The 21,835-nt window shown below is 42.5% G+C and overlaps 1 protein-coding gene across 1 annotated transcript in view; it reads right to left on the bottom strand.

The window, feature by feature from the left end:
* itga10 (integrin, alpha 10) overlaps positions 1-20,285 on the bottom strand; it is a 62,531-nt gene extending 42,246 nt beyond the window's left edge. Inside the window, exons 1-7 of the mRNA XM_015950395.3 lie at positions 20,020-20,285; positions 8,863-8,974; positions 8,651-8,760; positions 7,446-7,534; positions 2,723-2,837; positions 2,496-2,623; positions 1,798-1,946 (exon numbers count right to left, since the gene is read on the bottom strand). Of these exons, the coding sequence (XP_015805881.3) occupies positions 1,798-1,946; positions 2,496-2,623; positions 2,723-2,837; positions 7,446-7,534; positions 8,651-8,760; positions 8,863-8,974; positions 20,020-20,071 (755 nt within the window). The 5' untranslated portion in view covers positions 20,072-20,285. The remainder of the gene's footprint in view (positions 1-1,797; positions 1,947-2,495; positions 2,624-2,722; positions 2,838-7,445; positions 7,535-8,650; positions 8,761-8,862; positions 8,975-20,019) is intronic.
* Positions 20,286-21,835: the final 1,550 nt, after the last annotated feature.

Raw genomic sequence — 21,835 nt, 5'->3', positions numbered from 1 at the left:
ACAGAGGCCGCGATCAGACAGAGATGCACCGAGCTGCGGGGAGGGGAGAAACGGGTGGAACACAGAGGTCTCCCGAGAGCTCCACAAGCCGATAGTGGGAACCCAGCTCCACCAACATGTTATATTTCAACCCATTTTCTAAAGAGCAGCATTATGTTAAATACACTGGGTTTTACCCTATTACATATAAATTTCATGGTTAAACAGTACATGTTAAAATCTAAGCTCAGCTCGGCAGTGACCTAAAATACATAAATATAATTTTATTTACCGAATAAAATGAAGTGGAGACTCATTGGACGCTCTATTAGTGCAATTAATGCCACAGCAAGTCATTTTGTCCAACAATTGCACAAAAAATATCCAAAAAAGAACACACAAACACTACAACTAATGGTCTAAGTTGAGAGACGAAAATGACGGAAGAGTTTAAGGCGAGGCCGAGGCTCAGACTGAGGCCTTTCCCCGGAGCTAGCTCTGTGGTCACGTGGGTCTGATGCTCATTAATTATACAGAATTTTAGGCTTTTAATACACTTAAACAGAAGAGTGAGAAAAACATTCACCCCCCTCAGAGTTGTCATGAGTGTAAACTAGATCATTTAAACCAAAAACACGTTTTGGTACCAGGCTGTAAACATGTTTATTTCTGCTGTGAAATTGATATTTTTAACATGGGAGTCAATGAGGATTTGCTCGCTTCTGACACCAGCCCCTAGTGGATGAGGGTGGAACTGCAATTTATTTCACTTCCGGGTTTGCTTCAATTTGTCACCTGCATTGTGGGGGCTTGGTTGGGACCCATTTTTTTCCCAGGTGAAGAGCTAAAATTTATATCAGAATCTGCCAACAACAGGGCTCTAAAACAATTCAACATTCTGCATATTTTTGCAAAATCTAATTTTTCTGCTGCTTTAGTGCTGCAACATGGTTTTATTAATAAAAAAATTATTATAACTTTTGTTTTACTACAGCATCGGCATGCTTCCTGCGCACAGATTATAAAGAAAGCGTTGTTTCAGCTGTGAGATTAGATGATAGGATCAATGAAAAAAAGTTTGTCACAGACTCCATGGAAACTTTCAGAGAATCCACAAATAATCTGCCCCAGCAACTAAATAAACTGTTTAAGATAACGTTAGCTTGATACGTTAGCTTCCACTGCAACCATTGTTATCAGCTAATGGTGCGTTCGCTTTCTCCTCGGAAATTCTAACTTCCCAGTAGGAAAAATCAAATGAAAAAAGACCGCAAAAGGAATGAAGATACACAGTAAATTTAGTTCACAGTAAAGATGTTTGCTTCAGTTTAATTATCAGCTTATAAAACTACAAGGACGATGTTAAAATACAAACAGTTGTATGTTATTTATCCTGGTATTTATCAAATATGGTTATATATTGACAAAAATATATATTTAATTATAAAAGAGAATTAAAATGTTAAACACTCAAAAGTATCGAAAACTGGTACCGTTAAGTACCGGTATCGATTCCTAGGTACCGGGAATTAGTACCGAATCGATTCAAATGTCAAAGGTACCCATCCCTACATGTGATGCAATGAAGCAAGATGAAATCTGAACTTCTGCAACGTATTCTAGCATCTAGCTAGTTCTGTAAATCAGAAATACCCACAGAACAACTGAGAAGGGAACATGCCCTACATGAAACAGCGTTATTTAGAGAACAACCCTTAAGAACGTTACACCAAAATCTAAACACTCAGTTTCCAGTTAGCCTGCCAAATCTGCTCCGTGTTTCACAAAGAGAAGCTCGTCGGAGAGCAGCGGGCCTACCAGGCTATGTTGATGGCGTCTGCTGTGCGCGTCTCTCGGCCCTCCTGACGGCTGATGTTCTTGGCGGCCTCCACCACCTCCTGTGTGGTCTGGTAGTCCTTCATAGACCACTCGTGAACAGCTATCTCTGCATACTGTATTATACCAACCTGAATGCAACACACATGCACAAGCATTTCAGCAAAAGCACCATGTTTGTGGTTTGTGGATGATTGTGGGAAGCAACATCTAAGACTTGTGTTTCTGGAGTGAGCCACCTCTTTAAGTAGCGGCCCTATTCTTAAAGCAAACAGTTCACTTGGGGAATTTCTGAATTCATTCAGAAACCAGAGGTATTTCCTCTTCACCTCACACTGCCTGCTACCCAATACCCCCCACCCTCCTTTCTCATTCCTCAACGCTCCCCTCTCTCTCCTCTCATTCGGAATAACATCGCTACGTCCCTGCCCTCCAACTCCCCCCTCAACCTCCAGGGCTCACGTCCCGTTGAGCTATCGCAGTAGTTCATCATGGTTCTATTTGCCAAACTTGCTAATATCTGCTTCTGTTTTCACTCAGGGGAAAAGCTTGTCTTCCTTTTCTTGGCAACAGCAAAGGAGTTTCAGACATTTAAATTATGTATCGTTCAAATTTGAACCCACAAGTTTCCATTACAAACGTGAACAGTTACTAGAGGCAGCAAGGCTTGTAGTGTTTACCTGCATCTGGTTGGAGCTGATGTGGAACTTGCTGAGGATGTTGCTGAGGAAGTTCTGGACTTCAGACCAGGGGTAGATACTGTTAGAGCCATCCACTACAATCACGATGTCCATAAACGTCTTGCACTCTGCAATTTGAGGACATTTCCAAACATTTGGCTGGTTAAAACAGTGCTCTGCTGCATGTGAGTGTGTGTGTGTGTGTGTGTGTGTGTGTGTGTGTTTACTTTGCTCAGTTGGTGCGATGGTCTCTCTTGGTTCCAGGTCATCACTGACAGAGGCGCAGATCCCGGTGCTGAACATAGATGTACCACACTCCTGTGACCAAAGAGGGGCACATGCCTACCACACACACACACACACACACACACACACACACACACACACACACACACACACACACACACACACACGCACGCACACACACACACACACACACACACACACACACAATGATGTAAATAAATTTTATGGCAGATTGACACGATATCTCAACCAAAGTAGAATGATCTAGATTCGCTGAAGGAGGACAAAAAAACCATTGAATGAGGGTGATGACAACTGCTGCTACTAGAGGTCGGAGTTTGAATTGCACAACAAAAAACACTGAAAATGTTACACATTGACTCAGGACCGCGATTAATATCAGACTTTTTAAGCTGCAGTTCGCTTGCAAATGAGCCCTTTATTGCAATGTTTTTATAAAAAGCTCCTTTTTGGAGTTTGGGTTGGAGTCTAGCAAAAGAAGTGTTAACAACTCTGTTTGTGACGTTAGCATGCCCTGCTGAAGAGAGGCGTCATGCAGTTTGGTTCACTAAAGTCTTGCGCCGTACAGTCCGCAACCTTCAGGGAGTCCTCAGAGTGCAACAGCTGAAAACACACACTGTAGTCCGGCTTTGATATTACTAGCCATTAGCTTGTCAGTCTGTTCCTAACTAACCTTTGTTTCTCCAAACTATCTATAATCAATCAATCAAACTTTATTTATATAGCACTTATTCATACAAAGCATGCAACTCAAAGTGGTTAACAAATTGAAAAGGCCCCGCATGCCCACATTCCCTCCTGTTACAATCAGTCTGACAATAAAAGTCAGAGCAAAAGGAGCACGTAGAAAGAAAGAATACATAAAATAAATAGATAGATAGATAGATAGATAGATAACCTAACTAATTAATTAATTTAAAAAGTGATAGTAGTCAGTTAAAAGCTAAGCTAAAAAGATGGGTCGTGAGCCTGTTTCTAAAAACATGAACGTTCTCTGTGGCCCTGAGGTCCCCTGGATCTATAAGAAGGAAATATTAATTTAAATCAATAACATCTACAATCCATATAAATGAGTGTCTAATCGTGCTGTAGACCCGTGTACTCAATAATTTGGCACTTTAATGCATCTTAGATCAAATTTTTATATTCTGCCTAAAACTGTCAGTGTTGTGCCCTCTCCAGGTAAAAACTCTGCACTGCATTTGAATTTAAATCTTAGCAATTGGCTAAGAGGTACGCTACGATGTTAGCTGGTACATTGTGATGTCACAGTGCTGCTGTGAGCCGGTTTGTGTGTGTGTATTTGTTAGCGGCTCCACCGCCTCGGTCTGCAAGGCAACAGCATTTGTTGCATTTCTCACACAGGAAGTGGGAGTGGAGTAAGACTGTGGTAGGGGGTGACTTACTCTTTAAGTTTTTGTGTTCTGCTGCTTTTGTTTTTTAAATAGTTTAATGGTACAGACACGAGGCTGACTGACACATTCATAAACACACATAAAATAACTTCAGCAGGGAACAAAAAGAAAACAAGTCACCAGAGGGAATAAGTCATGGAAAAAATAACAAAATGATGTGGTTTTGAGGACAGAAAAAAAGGCAGAGGGAGGGAGACTATTGTTGACATGCTGGCAGTCGCTGTTGTCACGAGCGGTTTAACAGCGCGCCAGCGGGGCAATTTAAATCTAACTGTGTTAAATACAGAGTGGGTTGGGTGAATCTGAGGGGTTAGGGGGCATCCTATAAAAATATTTCTGTCTTCAAAGCGTAGTTGGTTTTCATTCTAGGAGGAAAAAATGAAGAGAGAGTGTGGAGGGAGCACATAAAAGAGAAGCTGAGACAAAAGAGGGAGGCTGAGAGCGGTGGGGTGAAATGAGGGTAGAACGAGAGAAAGAGAAACATGCTGGTTTTCTTGCCCTGTCATTATGGATGGGTTTCTCCTAAGGCACACAGACAGGCAGCAGCGATGAGATGGAGAGAGAGAGAGAGAGAGAGAGAGAGAGAGAGAGAGAGAGAGAGAGAGAGAGAGAGAGAGAGAGAGAGAGAGAGAGAGAGAGAGAGAGAGAGAGAGAGAGAGAGAGAGAGAGAGAGAGAGAGAGAGAGAGAGAGAGAGAGAGAGAGAGAGAGAGAGAGAGAGAGAGAGAGAGAGAGAGAGAGAGAGAGAGAGAGAGAGAGAGAGAGAGAGAGAGAGAGAGAGAGAGAGAGAGAGAGAGAGAGAGAGAGAGAGAGAGAGAGAGAGAAGGGATGAAACCAGAAGATGGAGAAAAGCGACAGAGGTGCTATGGCTTTTGGTTGGTCTGTCATTAACAAAAGGCCGGAGACGCATTCCAATCCCGTTATAGACCTGACCACCACACACACACACACACACACACACACACACACACGCACACACACACACACACACACACACGCAGGTTTGTGAACTGTGCGCGACTCCACACCCGAGGTAAAATCTTAAATCCTGGCAGGCATCAGAACACAAAACACACACATTCAGTCAGAAAAACACACAAAGAACACACACCGCTACCTCTTGGATACTAAAGAAGTGTGTTGGACTGGCGGAACGTGAAATGGAGTGCAACAATAAGATTTTTAGATGATTAACACGGCTACAAGGACTTCAGTCATCAAAATGAGTCTGCAGATTTTAAATGTTGAACAGGTCAGGCATCCAGTGCTGGACTGAATCCATCTCTTTATATTAGAGACTCCCAACCCTCCCAGTTTCTGACCCAATAGCGGCAAAGCCTTAAAACTCTTACTGGCTGAAATACACAAACATCGGAAATGTGCAACAGAAACAGCCTCAACAACCATGAAATGTTTTTATGATGACTGTTTTTACGTTTTGTGAGAATTATGACAAACGGCGCCATTAAGAATCACTTTTTTAAACTTTTATTTGATTTCTAGAAGACTTGGTGTTTAATCCAAACTGGGTTTCTGAGCCAAATAATATTACCAAGAGCAGAATATTTAAACAGATTTGAGTTTTGGCCTCCATGATTTGACCATCAAAGCTGCCAAATAAATCAGATCGTGTGTTTTTCAACCAGTGTGTGTTCAGGGCCAACGAGGAGAAAATTAAATAGAGCCGAGATTTAAGACAAAATCTAAAAATATTCAAAAGAATAAAGTCATCAACCACATAACAGCAACAACTACAGTTTCATTTGAGCTTTCAGAATAAGAGCCTCAAACAAAAACATGTAAACATCTTTGGCTTATAAAAATGTTTTACCAGAGAACGGTATCGATAAACTATAGTAGATCTACGTCATTCTTGGCTTTTCCTCCTAATCCTGTTTCTACACAGTGGCGCTAATGCACCATCATACCTTCCGCTGATCTCGTTTAACATTTAGTATTTATTTAAAGTGGATGTATGATGCAAAACTCACCTTTCGCATCCTTTTGTGCTGCCATGTGGTTCTCTACTGTCTACGTACACATTTTAAACGAGAAAAAAAAAGTCCATCCCCCTCCCCTACCCCTCACACTGCCGCCATTCTCGGCCACAGCCTCGTCACCTGCCGTCTCGATTATTGCAATTCACTTCTTTATGGTCTCCCCAACAAACTCCTTCATAAACTGCAACTGGTCCAGAATTCAGCAGCCCATATTATCACCAGAACCCCTTCCTTTCACCACATCGCCCCGGTTCTCCAACAGCTTCACTGGCTCCCAGTTAAATTCAGGTCCATCTTCGAAATTCTCCTCCATACCTTCAAAGCCGTCCATAACCTCTCTCCTCCATATATCTCAGACCTTTTAAGTATTAACACCCCCTCCCGTTCTCTCAGATCTCCTTCTTCCTTCCATCTTGCTGTTCCTTCATCCCGTCTCACTACCATGGGGAGCAGAGCTTTCAGCCGCTCTGCTCCCCGTCTCTGGAACTCACTCCCCCCAGACATCAGAAACATCGACAGTTTCACCCTTTTCAAAACTAGACTCAAAACACACGTTTAAATCTGCCTATGACCTCTGATTTTATTTAACTGTTTCTCTTTTTCTTCTTTGCGTTTTATTGTGGTTTTATCGCTGTTTTAATGTATTTTCTGAACATATTTTCTGTCAAGTGACCTTGGGTGTTCTGAAAGGTGCTTTTAAATAAAATGTATTATTATTAATATTATTATTATTATCCACCCATTTTCTGTCTGTTTCAGGAATTATGTGCTTAAAGCAAGCTGTTTAAAAAGTCCTCATTTGTGATGTCATAAATGAGGAAATGATGCAACCACCTTTCACCTGGAGAAGCAGCGGCTCTACTGAGTCCATCCTGGCTATAGGAGCATCTCAGCTTATAGCAGCCTGAGTGGGGATGGCTGGGTGTGGCCAGTTTCAGCTTGTTTTATTTATGTGACAGAACCCTGAAACGACTCATTCTGGAAGGTACTGAAAATGTCTACAATAAAACAGAGGGATTGTGTTTGGAATGTGTAGCCTAGTGAACCCTTGTGAATGTCTACCCACATCTGGCCATGCTCTTATTTTGGCAGGAGGTGAGAGTCTTTATAAGATACGCCGGTGCACTCTTCCTGTTTCATGGCTATTGCTGCTTTTAGGACTATTATAACGCAAGGAAAAAAGTCACAGTATGTCTCCATTAAAATGAACTCAGGAGAAAATCAGACACATTGTGGCCACGTCCTTTCTATCAAGCAGCCCTGCACCTACCAGGAAACCATCAGGTGAGTCTGGTGTGAGGGTCATTCCCAGGTGAGAATTCCTCAGAACTTTAGAAACATTTTGAAGAGCAGTTTCACCTGAAAAAGACGAAGACAAAGAAAAATTACAAATCATGACGATGTTTAAAGTAACTGTTCAGTTTATTTGAAACGGGATTCTGGGGAAAAGCAATGAATGGTATTTTACTAAACACCTTTTTGATCATCCTCAGTTTGGAGAAACGGCAACTTTTTCTGTCTGGATCGATGAGCTAATGGTTAGTCGGACTAGCTGTCAGCTAATCCAAGCAAAACCAAGACAAAAGTTTAGTTGCTGCTGTTTTAAAGTAACACTAGATATTTTTTAACCTTTAAACTAGCACTTTAACATTGATCTCAATGAATGTTGAGTTAGAAACTTGACTAGTTTCATATCTGACACCACTCTGCTGGCCAAAAACTGCACTAGATAGTTTTGTGGAGCAGGTAGGTGTTCTTGTTAGCTGTTAGCTTTTTCGGTTTGCTGATTGTCAATAAAAAGCGCAAGAAGAAGAAAAAATAAGAAGTTTGCTTTTTCTGTTGGCATCATGGTGGAGTCTAGATGTGAAAGAAAGAGAGTCATGTCTTTGGAGGTGAAGCAAAGATCTAAAACAAGAGTGAACACCGGCGCGGCCTACGCTAGCTTGAGGGCACTAAAGGAGGCCACAAAATCACAGACTGATGGTGACCTGGCGTTGCTGCTACTGGACTTGTAAGTAAGGCATATTTTTGTCCAACAGTGTGGATCTTTTTACTTTGTGGTTTGTTTTAGTATTTGTCAGCTCATGTTAGAGTTAGCTAGCTAGCACTAGCTACAGCGGGCTGCTGCAGGTATTTTTTTTTCCTGACAATTGCAATTCCACTTTCAACCAGTAGGGGGAGGAGCAGGAAGCTGCTCTGTGTCAATTTAAAATACCATTCCAGTGGGAATTTCAAATCCCCTTTGGAATTTTCTTTGGCTGTTCCAGATGTGCACAGATGCATTGCTATTTGCACTAGAACCGTGAAGTTTGGTTTAAATAACTAATTCATGCTAAATTAACAGTTCCAATTAACTATTAGATTGACAATCTGGTCAAAATGAGTCTTTAGTCCGACTGTTGTTTCCACCCTATCAAGACCAATTCATCTAATCACTTTAAGAATATTTGATAATCCTGTGTTTCTCTCTCTCACCTAGATTCACTTTACTGCAGTTTGAATATTTCTCCTCCCCTACAACACATTTGTACACATCCCCCTTCCTGTTGCTGGGCGGCCCATCCCACGGCGCTCCCACCAGCATCCTTCAACAAAATGACACACAGATTACTAAAATACCAATCAACATCCTCTTTGTGCAATGACCAAGTCCTCTTTCTTTTTTCACTTTTCTCTCACATACTTACGATTTCTCTCCTCCTGCTTCATGTTGCAACACAGAAAAGCCAAAAAGAGCTTCCTCTGGACCGGTGAAGATCCGCGGATGCTTTACATCTATATTAAAGCACTGGCAGAATGCTGAAAAGCAAAGAAAAAAAAAGATGATATTCAGCACAGATGCACGGATTAGTGAAAGGAAAGAAAGGCGGAGTCTGAAAGATGGATAAACAAAGTGACCAAAGGCAACCTGTAATGAAAAGGCGAGTTCAGTGAGAGGGGAGTTAGGGAAGGGTGTGGGTTAGAAAAACGTTGAAGCATAGTGAGCCCCCTGTAATGACGCACAAGCCTGGCCTTCATGCTCCGGACCGAGGAGACAGAAAACAGTGTGAGAGCAGATCCGTGAATTTTTTATATTAAAATGAAACTTGTAGAGCTGGAAAGTTTGGTTCCTTACAGTTTTCGCTTCTTTTTTCCCCGTAAATGTTTCAGACTGGAAAACGAATGAATCCAAAATGCAGTTCATATTACCACCCTGTGACGAACCATCACTAAAAAAAAAACTCCACAACCTACATGCGTCACCTGACTTATGAAATCCCTTCAAAAGAATCTGACAACTGGAAGTAGGCTAAAAGATGTCAAAAAGCAACTCGTCACGCCCAGTTCTTACAAACTTGAACAAAGTTGTTGGTACCCTTTGGTCAACGAAAGAAAAACCCACAATGGTCAAAGAAATAACTCCTGTGTCAGATTGCCCCATCCATCGTTTGAGCCAGTGGGAGATGACCAAGGAGGGCTCCATTGTTGAAAACACATCATGAAAAAGCCAGACTGGAATACGCCAAACCACATGTTGACAAGCCTCAAAGCCTCTGGGAGAATGACACGGACAGATGAGACAGAAGGGGGAATTCTTGCCAAGGCACATCAGCTCCATGTTCAGACGGATAAATGAAGCCCATCAAGAAAAGAACACGCTCCCTGCTGTGAAACACGGAGGAGGCTGTGTCATGTTCTGGGGTTGCAGCATCTGGCACAGGGTGTCTTGAATATGTGCAGGGTACAATGAAATCTCAAGACTATCAAGGGATTCTAGGGAGAAATGTGCTGGCCAGTGTCAGAAAGCTTGGTCTCAGTCGCAGGTCATGGGTCTGGCAACAGGACAATGACCCCAAACAGGCAGCTAACCAAGAGGAAAACATTGGACTGTTCTGAAGTGGCCTTCTATGAACCCTGACCTCAATCCTATTGAGCATCTTTGGAAGGAGCTGAAACATGCCATCTGGAAAAGGCGCTCTTCAAACCTGAGACAGCTGGAGCGGTTTGCTCAAGAGGAGTGGGCCAAAATACCTGCTGAAGTCTCACTGACAGCTATGGACTCAAAAGGTTGTGCAACAAATTTTAAGTTAGGGGTGCCATCATTTTTGTCCAGACCTGTTCCATGAGTTTATTTTTTTAATAATCCAGTTGAAGCATGGTTGAAAAGCAACGTCTGACTCTCATTGGTTAAAATTCGTAGAACTTTCATTTATTATTCCTTTTTTCAGATTCGGGTTATTTCAGTGGGTTTTTCTTTCATTGAGCGAAGGGTACCATGAATTTTGTCCACGTCTGTATGTTCAATTACAAAAACACCCCGAACAGTGACAAGCCCCTGCAACTGATCACGCATTTGTTGTCGTTACTTTCAGCAGAAGTAGAAGATTCTTCGTTTCTCTGAGATTAAAGAGTTTCATGGTGTTTTATTTTTAGTCCAGCCTAAAACCAAACCCACTGCTCAGCTCTTGATGGTGGATATTTAACTACTCAAATTTGTGTCATTTGTAGCCCTAAAAGACCGGGTGCATGGGACGTGTTGTGTTAAAAAGGGGTTTTCTGAGTAAATTTCACCTCAAGTGTAATTTAGTAACATCCTGGCTCATCTGTGAGTGTCTCACTTTAAACCTTGGATTGCTCTGGAAAAAAGCAGTCCGGGAACATGACCTGATCTCTGCTGATGTCATTATGCACCAGCTCCTCGTGTCCTTTCCCACAAACATGCATAAAAACACGGTTACCTCTTCCAGGACAATCAGAGTGGGATTCCACTTGGTTTAGAGGAGGAAACTGGATACGTTCAGTCTTTCTGCTCCCTCATTTTCTCACTGACCTGAGCTTCCACCTACTTTTTCTCAAAGATAGATTTTTTTGTAGTTTTATTGGACAGGAAATCAGATTTCCTCTTGGTCCTGGTATCCAATCTGGGGAATCACTGATCCAAAGAGGTTACAGCAGAAACGCTCCTTTGGGACGGCGGGTTGGTTTATGGATCGCCGTGGGACTTTGGACAGTCTTTGGTGTTACTTACATTTAAAATTAGGGCTGCACGATATTAGGAAAACCTGCGATATTCGATAACAATGATTAATGTTGCAATGGCGATATTACTTGCAATAAATACAAACTTAAAGGGGCATTATGGAAGTCTGACAGCCAAAACATGTATAGAAATAATAAATGTCTTCTTCATACATTCTCCTGCAATGCCCTGGTCCTGTAGGATGAGCCCTGGCATTATTACTGTGATTGCCTGTTTTTCTGTAAAATCACAGAAAAAGAGAGCTGCTCGGGTCGAGCAGGCTGCTTCATGCGCGTTCACGCTCAGGCATCGCCCGTAGCATTTGCTATCCGTAGCTTTAGCAGCAGAGAGAGAGGCAGTGCCACTTTGTCGCTGTTCCTAACGCCTAGTGACAAAGCTAGATACATTTCTGAGGACCCTTAGCTACTTTCTGTAGAACTTTCTTCTAGATATTTCCTGCTAATTAGCAACAAAATAGCCATTTTCGCTTCGACCCGTTCTTTGGTTTGACGTTGTTTCAGCTGTCATCAAGGATATAAAAGTTAGATAGTCTGAATGTTACTAGAGTGTAGCTCACCTTGGAAGACGTCGGACTCTCATGCAGAAGACCTGGGTTTGATTCTGGGTGTGAACATACTTCATTTAGAGTTTCTTTTTTACATTAATGGTATATTTTTTTACAGTAAGATGCCCAAATTTTTATTTGAGACTCGCCGAACGGCATTGAATTCACAGATAAAAAAGATGTGGGTTCAACTTTCATTTTGGAACAATTTTTCAAGCAAGGGAAGGGAATGATCTGAGCATGCAGGAGGACTGACCCATCATAAACCTTTGTCGCTGTGCTGAAGAGAAAGCTACAGAACCACATTATTTCATTAATTAGCTGCGCGTTCTCCTGTCCTCTGTCCTCCAGGCCACACACACACACACACACACACACACACACACACACACACACACACACATACGGGACTGTCTCAGCTGTTATTTTTGTTAAGGAGTGTGCACGTACAGCATGCGCGCCTCGTGCACAAGCCTACTATTGAAGCTGCCGTTACACTTTTGGCCTGAGGGAGCGATCTCGAGCATAAAAATTCAAAAGTCCTTAAAGTCCCTTTAACTCAGGAACAAAAATAATCAAAAACAAAGAAATAAAAAAAAATCATAAAAATGAGAAAAGCAAAAGATGTGAGGAAAGGAGAAAAAGAAAATGAACAAGAAATGGCAATCAGTGGATCCCGGGAAAAGCAGAATCTGCAGAAAGAGCAGAACTAAGCTAACTCAGGTGTTTGCTAACCATCTAAATTAAGTGCCGTCCGCCTCGGGGGCGGGCATCTAACCTATGAGAACCCACCTGATTGGCCAAATGGGTGAAGAGCTCTATTTGATTTGTTAAAAAACATCATGCTTCTATTTGACTGACAGAATGCATCATGTGTAGCAAACATTTGAGCTGACCATTCATTGCGATATGCATATTGTGCATGCTGATATCGCGAAAACGATATATTTACGATATATTGTGCAGCTCTATTTTAAATCACAAACAGTTGGATCCACGCTGCCACATTTCTCCCCAATACAAGCCGTTCTAACAGTGAGGATCATCCTTTCCTGCATCCTTGGTTTTACTTTTGGTTTGGTGATTCTCATCACGTCCCCCAACGTGAAGAACAGCGTTTTTATTCGTATTCCAGCTTTTGGACTTTAATTAGTACGGTATTTATGTTGACAAACAAAGTGGGCTCTGTTGGGTGGATGGATTATAACTGAATGCACATTATAACAAGATTCATGCCTTGAGCTGATTAATTTCTAAGGTTTATCTGTCTATAAAACTTTACTCCCCTTGTTTAGACAAACCCTTCGTTACACAAGCACTCCTGAAAAAAGAAACATTTGTTTATTTCTCTTAGCGACGCCACCCAAACTGCGATTTCAAGTTCTCTCTCCACCAGTTCTCCTTTGCATCCTTCTGTTAACTCACGCTCTCATAAACTGTATATTGCAGCTTTATTTATAACAAACACACAAAGTTGACCACAAAACTCCATCCGACTTCTCAAGTCATCCAGTTTTCGCAGAACAATAAGGCGGCTTCCCTTGTCTCGTTTCTCCTCCTCCGCCTCCATTTTCACTGGAGTTTATGGATGACACTTTGCCAGAGGCTGCTTGACCACTTATTGTCATGACAACTGGTGGCAAACACACGTCAGACCAAACGAAGTCCAGATTGTCGAAACCACACGTTCGGCTCTGGGTGCTACTGCGTCTGGAGATGAATGGTTTGGTGGGAGGGGTTGGAGGAGCATCAGCCAGTCTCGCACTCTCTCTTTAGAAATGGTCCTGTTTAGTTGTTTTTAGGCTTTCTGAAGGTTTTACATAAAGTTTTTTTCTTTGGCTGCTTTAAAAATTATTTTCAATCTAGTACCTAAAAATCTGCAGAGGGATGCTGCCATGAGTTATCCATCCATCCATCCATCCATGGACGTAATTTTGGGGGGGTGGGAACAGGGGGGATATGTCCCCCCCACTTTTTCCGAAGTCAAGATTTGACCCGTGCACTTTTTACCATCCAAAAACATTATTACGCTATATTAAACTGACACTGGTTGAGCTCTAGGACCAAGCAGAAAACAACCGTTTATGTTGAAGCCTGTTTCCCATTAGAGCATACTGTAAAGATCCCCCCCCCCCCCCCCCCCGTGTCCCCCCCACTTCTAAAGTGAAAATTATGTCCATCCATCCATCCATCCATCATCATTCGTTTATTCAGGGTCTGGTCGCCTAAGCAGAGAGGCCCATAATTCCCTCTCCCCAGCCACTTGGGCCAGCTCCTCCCGAGGACCAGATGCCCGAGCCACCTCAACAAGTTCCTCTCGATGTGGCAGCAGACACCGGATCACATTGGATCACTCATGGGTCCGTGTCATCAGCAAGAAGGACGCTTCTTTTTAAAGAGCAAGTCACCCCAGATCAACTTTTTTTCTGATAAACTATATAAATGCGTGTCTAATCATGCTGCAGAGACGTGTAGTCAATAGTTTAGCACTTTAGTGCATTTTAGTTAAAATTTAAATTTTCTGCCTAAAACTGTCAGTGTTGTGCCGTTGTCAGGTAAAAACTCTGCACTGCATTTGAATTTAAATCTGCCATCGCTATTGGCTAAGAGGTACCCTAGAACGTTAGCTGGTACCATATGATGTCACAATGTCGTTGTGAGCCTGTGTGTGTATTTGTTAGCGGCTCCGCCCTCTCGGTCTGCTAGGCAACAGCACTTGTTGCATTTTTCAAACAGGAAGTGAGAGTGGAGTAATACTCTGGTAGGGGGTGACTTGCTCTTTAAATAGAGTCCGAAATTTGCAGAATCAACTCGAAATCCCCTTGATGTTAAATTCCAACTTTTGTAGGTTTTTCACAAATTTACATCTTTAAAAAAAATCCAAAATCATCTAATCTGCAGTAATAAATAGATTATTTACGCTTCAGTCAGCTTGTGTCCCAGCTCTCACACACTACTGTATGATCTTTATTGTAGAACATCTAACTGTGTTCTGTTCCTGACTCAGACACTTAACATTTCGGCCATCTCGGTCATGTTGTTGCACAAATCTTACTGGTTTGAACACCGTTGAGGTGGGCGAAGTCATTCCCAGTTTCCACACAGCTTAAATCCCAGTCCGTTATCTCGTTAGCTTAAACACCAACGTTCTGAATGGAGAGGTCTTCCTTTAGAACTTGTCCCACTCATCCTCCTGCTCTCCTCCCTTTAACAGATGTTCTCCCCATTATCTCGTTCGCGTTTCTCCTCATCTCCGTCGCGCTCCCCTGGGAAAATGGAGGTGGACGATGACGAGGAGCGGGAATGAAAGTCAGCAAATTATGGGAGACGAAAAAACACAAACAAAGCGAGCAGGAGCGCGCACGCCTGCGTTTGACATCTCAGTAAAGCACAACACAAATGGAAGTCCAGCATCAGGGGAGAGATCTGCTAAAACTATCAACATTACTCACATACTCACTCACAACATGACACGGGCAGGAACGCTAACTTTGCATGGGCTTCTGTAGGAATTAAAGGGGGAAGAGTACCAGCCTTATTTAGAGGCAATGTGTAAAGCCAAAAGCCATTTTTGGATGGTTGTACTTCTGAAACGGTGCCTGTACGTCCAAGAATGTCAACACACACCTTCTACTTTCCTCGTTCATCCATTTCTTTGCAAAATAGCTGGATAATTAGCCTCTAATCTGCCATAAATAACGTCTTAATCTTCAGATTAACATTCTGATTCGACGTGGGTAAAAAAAAAATACATCAACACACAATCAGCCTGTTGATCTGAACCTGGTAGAGCTCACCCACCACTAATCGCCCTCACAATCACACACTTTAGAGTAGACAACAAAGAGCTGTTTCTTGACTTTCTTCCTGGTGAGCAGGAGAAGCTCAATGAGGTGTGTGAGGCTCCTGAGGCTGGCGGTAGAAACACTTAAGACTTTCATTCCTGCAGCTTCAGACCTCAGGTCCGCGATGGAAACGGCCGATAGGACCGGCGAGGTCGTGTTTCACAGCTGCCGGGATCCGTCAGCTGTAAGAGGAGATGGAAATGGAGGATACGTTTAACCTCTTTTACTTAAGCCCCATTCCCATCTGTACCGGGTCGGCCCGGGCCGGGTAGCCCCAGTCGGCCCCAGTCTGGCCCGGTTGTTTCCACACATCCTTGTCTTAAGCCCATGTGGGCTGATTCTACCCACCAATCAGAGGCTTGCTCTAATGGAAGGTGTGAATTTCTTGTCAGCAGTGGGTGTGTTGGCCCTGGTCGGCCTGAAGCAGTACCCCTCGGGAAGAGGGCCGAGAATGAGCCTTGGTTGGCCCGGGAAAATTCCAGGCCACCCAGATATGTAAACAACCTACGCTACCCGGCCCGGGCCGACCCGGTACAGGTGGGAATGGGGCTATAGTGTGGTGATGCATGGATCCTATGGGGTCTCGTTGGTGTTCACAGGTGGCCTGCAGTGTTTCTACAACAGAAACTCTCGTAAAGGTCAGTAATCAGGGTCTCCAACAACATAAACGCTACTTGGGATTGTTTGAAGACGTGCCCCCAAAGGCCATGGCCACCGCTGGATAATTGTCAGGATCTGCTCGTTCTCTGTCTGATGTGTTGTCCTGTCTCCCCACGTTACGCGTCTAAAAAGCTGTTCTTACGGACCAGAGCGTTTCAAAATGGGATTAGCCGCGGCACCCTGGGGAGGATGTTGGCATTTATAGTAGCAAAGCTGAAGCTAGAATAAACTGCCATCAGGCGCCTCTCAAACCAAGACGGGATATGGGGAGGTCGCTGGGCGGCCCCCCTGCATGAGACGTACAGGGCCGCGCGTTCAGCGTCAGACACGTCAGACTGGTGACCCCTCCGGTAGTGCTCGTCTTTGTCAGATCTTCGTCTCGTCTTCCTCCTGCGTCGTCCCACCCACCATTATTCATATTAAACAGTTCTTTTGCTTGCCAGTCGGCCTCCTGTTCCTGCTCACCTGCATTTGGGTCCTACTGCAACCGCCTCTACATCATGACATTTGTTGGCCACCCTAATGGGCCCCCAGGGAAGACCCCCACACCCCAACCCCAAACCACACATTCATCTTTTAATCAAGACATAAATTGTAAAGCTAATTAATAACTTTTATTTAAAGAGGTCCTTCACTCATATTTGTAATAATTTGCAGTGGTCTCATGTAGGAACAAAAGCCTTGAAAGTTGTATTCAGGGCAAAAAGCTCAGATGAACCCGTTTTAGGAACTAGAAGTGAACAAGATCAGAGTTGACAGGATTTGGAGTCTTATTTACTGACATTGGGACATCTCTCCTCTGATTGGCTAACAGCAACACGACTTCCACTGGCTCTGGTTGCGCTGCAACGTTGATGTTTTATCTCCACAAATAGCACAAGCCTGGAGGAGTTCTGCTGTGTGGTGGAGTAACTAATGCTAACAGTTAACGTCCACTATCAGAGACGTTCTCTGCTCTTTCCTGGACGCTAAACCAACGACAGCCTTCCCCATCGTCAGTCAAGATGGGTGAGTCCATGAATGTTAGTGACAGGGTGACGTAGATCTGTCAGGATTTTCTAATCCTAGAGTTTCACCGTCTGTTTTCTGTCAGAAGCTAATGCTAATGCTAGGTGTAGGAGACTATTTTCATGTTCAGCCTGCATGAAGCACTCAGACTTTCAAAAATAATAAGTAAAAATGGTTTCTCAGTGATAGACTTCTTCAATAAAATATTGATAACTAATTTATTTCATAAATTACATTTAAAGAGCAAGTCACCCCGAAATCACATTTTTTTTGCTGATAAACTATATTAACGAGTGTCTAATCGTGCTGTAGATATGTGCAGTGAATAATTTGGCAGTTCAGTGCATCTTGGTTAAAATTCAGATATTCTGCCTAAAACTGTCAGTGTCGCGGTGTCGTCAGGGAAAAATTCTGCACTGTATTTGAATTTAAATCTGCCACCGCTATTGGCTAAGAGGTATGCTATAATGTTAGCTGGTACATTATGATGTCACAATGCCATTGTGAGCCTGTGTGTGTGTATTTGTTAGCGGCTCCGCCCTCTCGGTCTGCCAGGCAACAGCATTTGTTGCATTTTTCAAACATGAAGTGGGAGTGAAGTAAGTTTCTTGTAGGGGGTGACTTGCTCTTTAATATATAGCTATGTCACTGAGGATCACAATTAAGAAAAAGTATAAATCCAATCTTTTTGTGGATATTTTTGTTGAATAAAGAGGAAAATTAAACTGTTTTGAAATGATAAAACAAAAACATTTGAAACAACATCTCACATGACTTTAAAATTTTGTATTTCACTCTTTTTTATGTTTGCGTTTCTCAAATTTAGGGTAAACGTTTCACAGGCTTATTGTTTTTTCATGAAAATAATAAAGGAGCAATGCAACGCACAGCTACAAGATAAACTGTCTTTAATTTGTCATGCAGCGTTCCACAAATGTGGAACGACCTACCAAGCACTACAAGAACAGGGGCTTCCTTTTCGACTTTCAAGATTGGTTGTTGTTGTTGTTGTTGTTGTTGTTATTGTTGTTGTTAGCCTCAAGGGCAACATGCCGATTATCAATTGTAAGTCGCTTTGGAGAAAAGCGTCTGCTAAATACATAAACATAAACATAATTTGGTGTGCCACCCCATAATTTTGCCTTAACCCCCTCCCCCCATGAAAATTTTCTAGGTGCACCACTGGCTATAAAAGGGAAGAAACGACTGAAGTAATGTTTCCAGAGTATATTTTCACACTCAGTCTTTTAATCCAAGTTTACACAACATGATTTTCGTGTTGACAGATTGTTTTACTGAGAATAAACAGAAGAGTCTCATTTGGTAATTGAGGGGTTCAGGATGTTTGTGGGCTTCTACTAACAAACAACACGGGGGTCGAGTTTTTTACACGTTTCTTCTCTCTGGTCTTTATCAAGCGGTCACAGCTGTTTCAGCATTATGTAAACAAGTTTGTCATCATCAGAGCACGACTACATGATTTTCAGCTGCTGCAGGAGTTTGTTGCCAAATTGTGAGCTCGGATTTGGCTTTTAAGCTAAAATACGGCAACGGTTTGTTCCCGTGAACCTTTCAGATCCCAATTTCTGCCCTGCTCTCTCACTGGCTATCTCACATAACTTTATGAAACAATTTTGAAGTTGATAATTACTAAATGAAATAATCTCAAAACTGTAAACAAACAATCCTCATTATATTTGTTTTATTTACAGTATAGAACCCTGAAAACACTTTAGTTGCTAACCGTTGCTGCATAAATGCCAGCTAAACTGATTAGGGATCAGTTTTGGTGAACTTACTACACGTATGTGAGACGTATCACGACTTTAATCATGAAAGAATGAATGACAAATAGTGACGGCCAACTTGAAAGCAATTTGGTGCAGACAACAAGCAGAATAGGCTTCAAACGTGGAGTAGCGAGCACAGAATTAAATTCTTGTCTTTGATGGTAATTTTCATTTGAAAAACATGGATCTGCTCCTCCTCCAGGAACCAGCTGAGGTGGCTCAGGCATCTGGTTAGGAAGACTCCTGAACACCTCTCTGGTGAGGCACGTCCAACCGGGGGAAGACCTAAAGGACGACCGAGGACACGCTGAAGGGCCTCTCTGCTGACCAGGGAACACCTTAGGATTCACCTGGAAGAGCTGGCCCAGATGGCTGGGGAGAGGAAAGTCTGGGCCTCTCTGCTGCTGCCTCCACAGTCCGACCCCGGATAAGTGGAGGGAAAATGGGTGGGTGTAGAGGTAGGTAGGTAGGTAGGTAGGTGGGTGGGTGGATAGATAGATAGATAGATAGATAGATAGATAGATAGATAGATAGATAGAATAAACCGATACGCTTCCCGTTTAGGTGACTGAGACCATTTTTTGCAAATCACTAAAGTTTATTTTTCATTAAAATTTCGCACAAACGTGTTTTTCTGCCATCATTTGTTTTTGTTTGAATGTTTCAAAGCAGCTTTTGTCAGATGAAACTGAGATTGGTCCTACTCTTCACTGGTAACTTCACAGAATCCCAGTTTTGCACTCAGCTGTCCGAGAGTTTGCTTTCTTCTCCTCAGCTCAGCCAGAGGTTCTGCTCGGTGGTTTTCTGACACAGAATCAGGGAGGATGTGGACTTCAGCCTGGTCCATCCATAACATTCAGTACTGTATAATATACATCACCCGCTGTTTGAGCTGAAATGGTCATCCAGTGGTTTCATTTCACTTTTATTTGAGGAAGAAACAAAATCAGAAACAAGAGAAAAGTAGTCTATCTTACCTTGCAGGAGGAGGATAAACTCCAGGCACAGCAGGTATTTGCGCAGCTCCATTTATGAAACTATGATGCGAGTCCTGGTATTTAACTTCCTTCTTTGTTTAGTTTTAAAAAGTGGTCTCCGAAGCTGGAGGGAAGTTAATGCTCCTGTATCCACCACATATCCAGCTCTTTGTTCCTTGGAGAGATGCGTAAAAGCCACTCGTGAGCTGCTATGCCATTTTGGCGCACGAGCGCGCTTACAGAATGGTCATCAGGTTATTAAAAAAATAGTTTTTTAAGAAAAAAGTATTCCTATGTGTGAGTTTGGTCTGTCTGGTGCGTCCTGCGCAATGATCTTTATGTCTTTATGAAGATGTTTCTGTGCTTGGGGAAAATCTAAGTTGGTCCATGATTTGTCATCAAAAATCACCGCACCTGTTCATCCAACCACAGAGTTCAGTCGTTCACCTTGTCGGACCAATCAACTGCAGGTTTTCTCCCAGCGCGTGTCCACGATCAAAAACACAACTTTAACAACCCGTCGGACACGTTTTCCACGGTTTATCCTCCACGATCCTCGTCGCCAAGTGTTTTAAATTTACAGCAAAAACTAACTAAAAACTTTTGCTCCCACGCGTCCCTATCTGTGCAAACCCGTGCGTCTGCGTGGTGAAAGAGCGCATTTGTCCTGACCCTCACACCTCCTGTCGCTCCATCCGTCCACCGACATCCACTCCTCTCAGAGCAACCGGATCCCACCGACAAAGCTCCAATTTAGGCTGCATCTCACTCCCTCCTCCTCAAGTCTTCAGCTGGCTTATCTGGGGCGCCGCCCGGTGGTTCATAATACCACCAACAGCTTCATTTGGTCACTTTGAACCAATTGTAGCGCTTACGTCACTCACCACATTGTGTCAGAAATGATAAAACTAGGACTAAATGATTGGACATAAATAATAAACGTACGTCTCAAATGTGAAGTTAGATTATGGTAGTGAAATTATATAAAATATGTTAATTCAGGCTGCCACTAAGCAGAAAAACTACCAAAGTAAAAATAGGGAAACAAAAACCTACCAAAGTAAAAGGAGGTAAAGAAAACCTACCAAAGTAAAAGCAGGTAAAGAAAAACTACCAAAATAAAAGCAGGTAAAGAAAAAACTACCAAAATAAAAGCAGGCAAAGAAAAACTACCAAAGAAAAACCTACCAAGGAAAAAGCTGGTAAAGAAAACCCTGCCAAAGTAAAAGCTGGTAAAGAAAAACTACCAAAATAGAAGCAGGCAAAGAAAAACCTACCAAGGAAAAAGCTGGCAAAAAAACCCTGCCAAAGTAAAAGCTGGTAAAGAAAAACTACCAAAGTAAAAATAGGGAAACAAAAACCTACCAAAGTAAAAGCAGGTAAAGAAAACCTACCAAAGTAAAAGCAGGTAAAGAAAAACTACCAAAATAAAAGCAGGTAAAGAAAAAACTACCAAAATAAAAGCAGGCAAAGATAAACTACCAAAGAAAAACCTACCAAGGAAAAAGCTGGTAAAGAAAACCCTGCCAAAGTAAAAGCTGGTAAAGAAAAACTACCAAAATAGAAGCAGGCAAAGAAAAACCTACCAAGGAAAAAGCTGGCAAAAAACCCTGCCAAAGTAAAAGCTGGTAAAGAAAAACTACCAAAGTAAAAGCAGGTAAAGAAAAACTACCACAGTAAAAGCAGGTAAAGAAAAACTACCAAAATAGAAGCAGGCAAAGAAAAACCTACCAAGGAAAAAGCTGGCAAAAAAACCCTGCCAAAGTAAAAGCTGGTAAAGAAAAACTACCAAAGTAAAAATAAGTAAACAAAAAAC

This window comes from Nothobranchius furzeri, chromosome 5 (genome assembly GCF_043380555.1).
Source record: "Nothobranchius furzeri strain GRZ-AD chromosome 5, NfurGRZ-RIMD1, whole genome shotgun sequence".
NCBI classification, from domain to species: Eukaryota; Metazoa; Chordata; class Actinopteri; order Cyprinodontiformes; family Nothobranchiidae; genus Nothobranchius; species Nothobranchius furzeri.
This window is presented reverse-complemented; position numbering and strand designations above follow the sequence as displayed.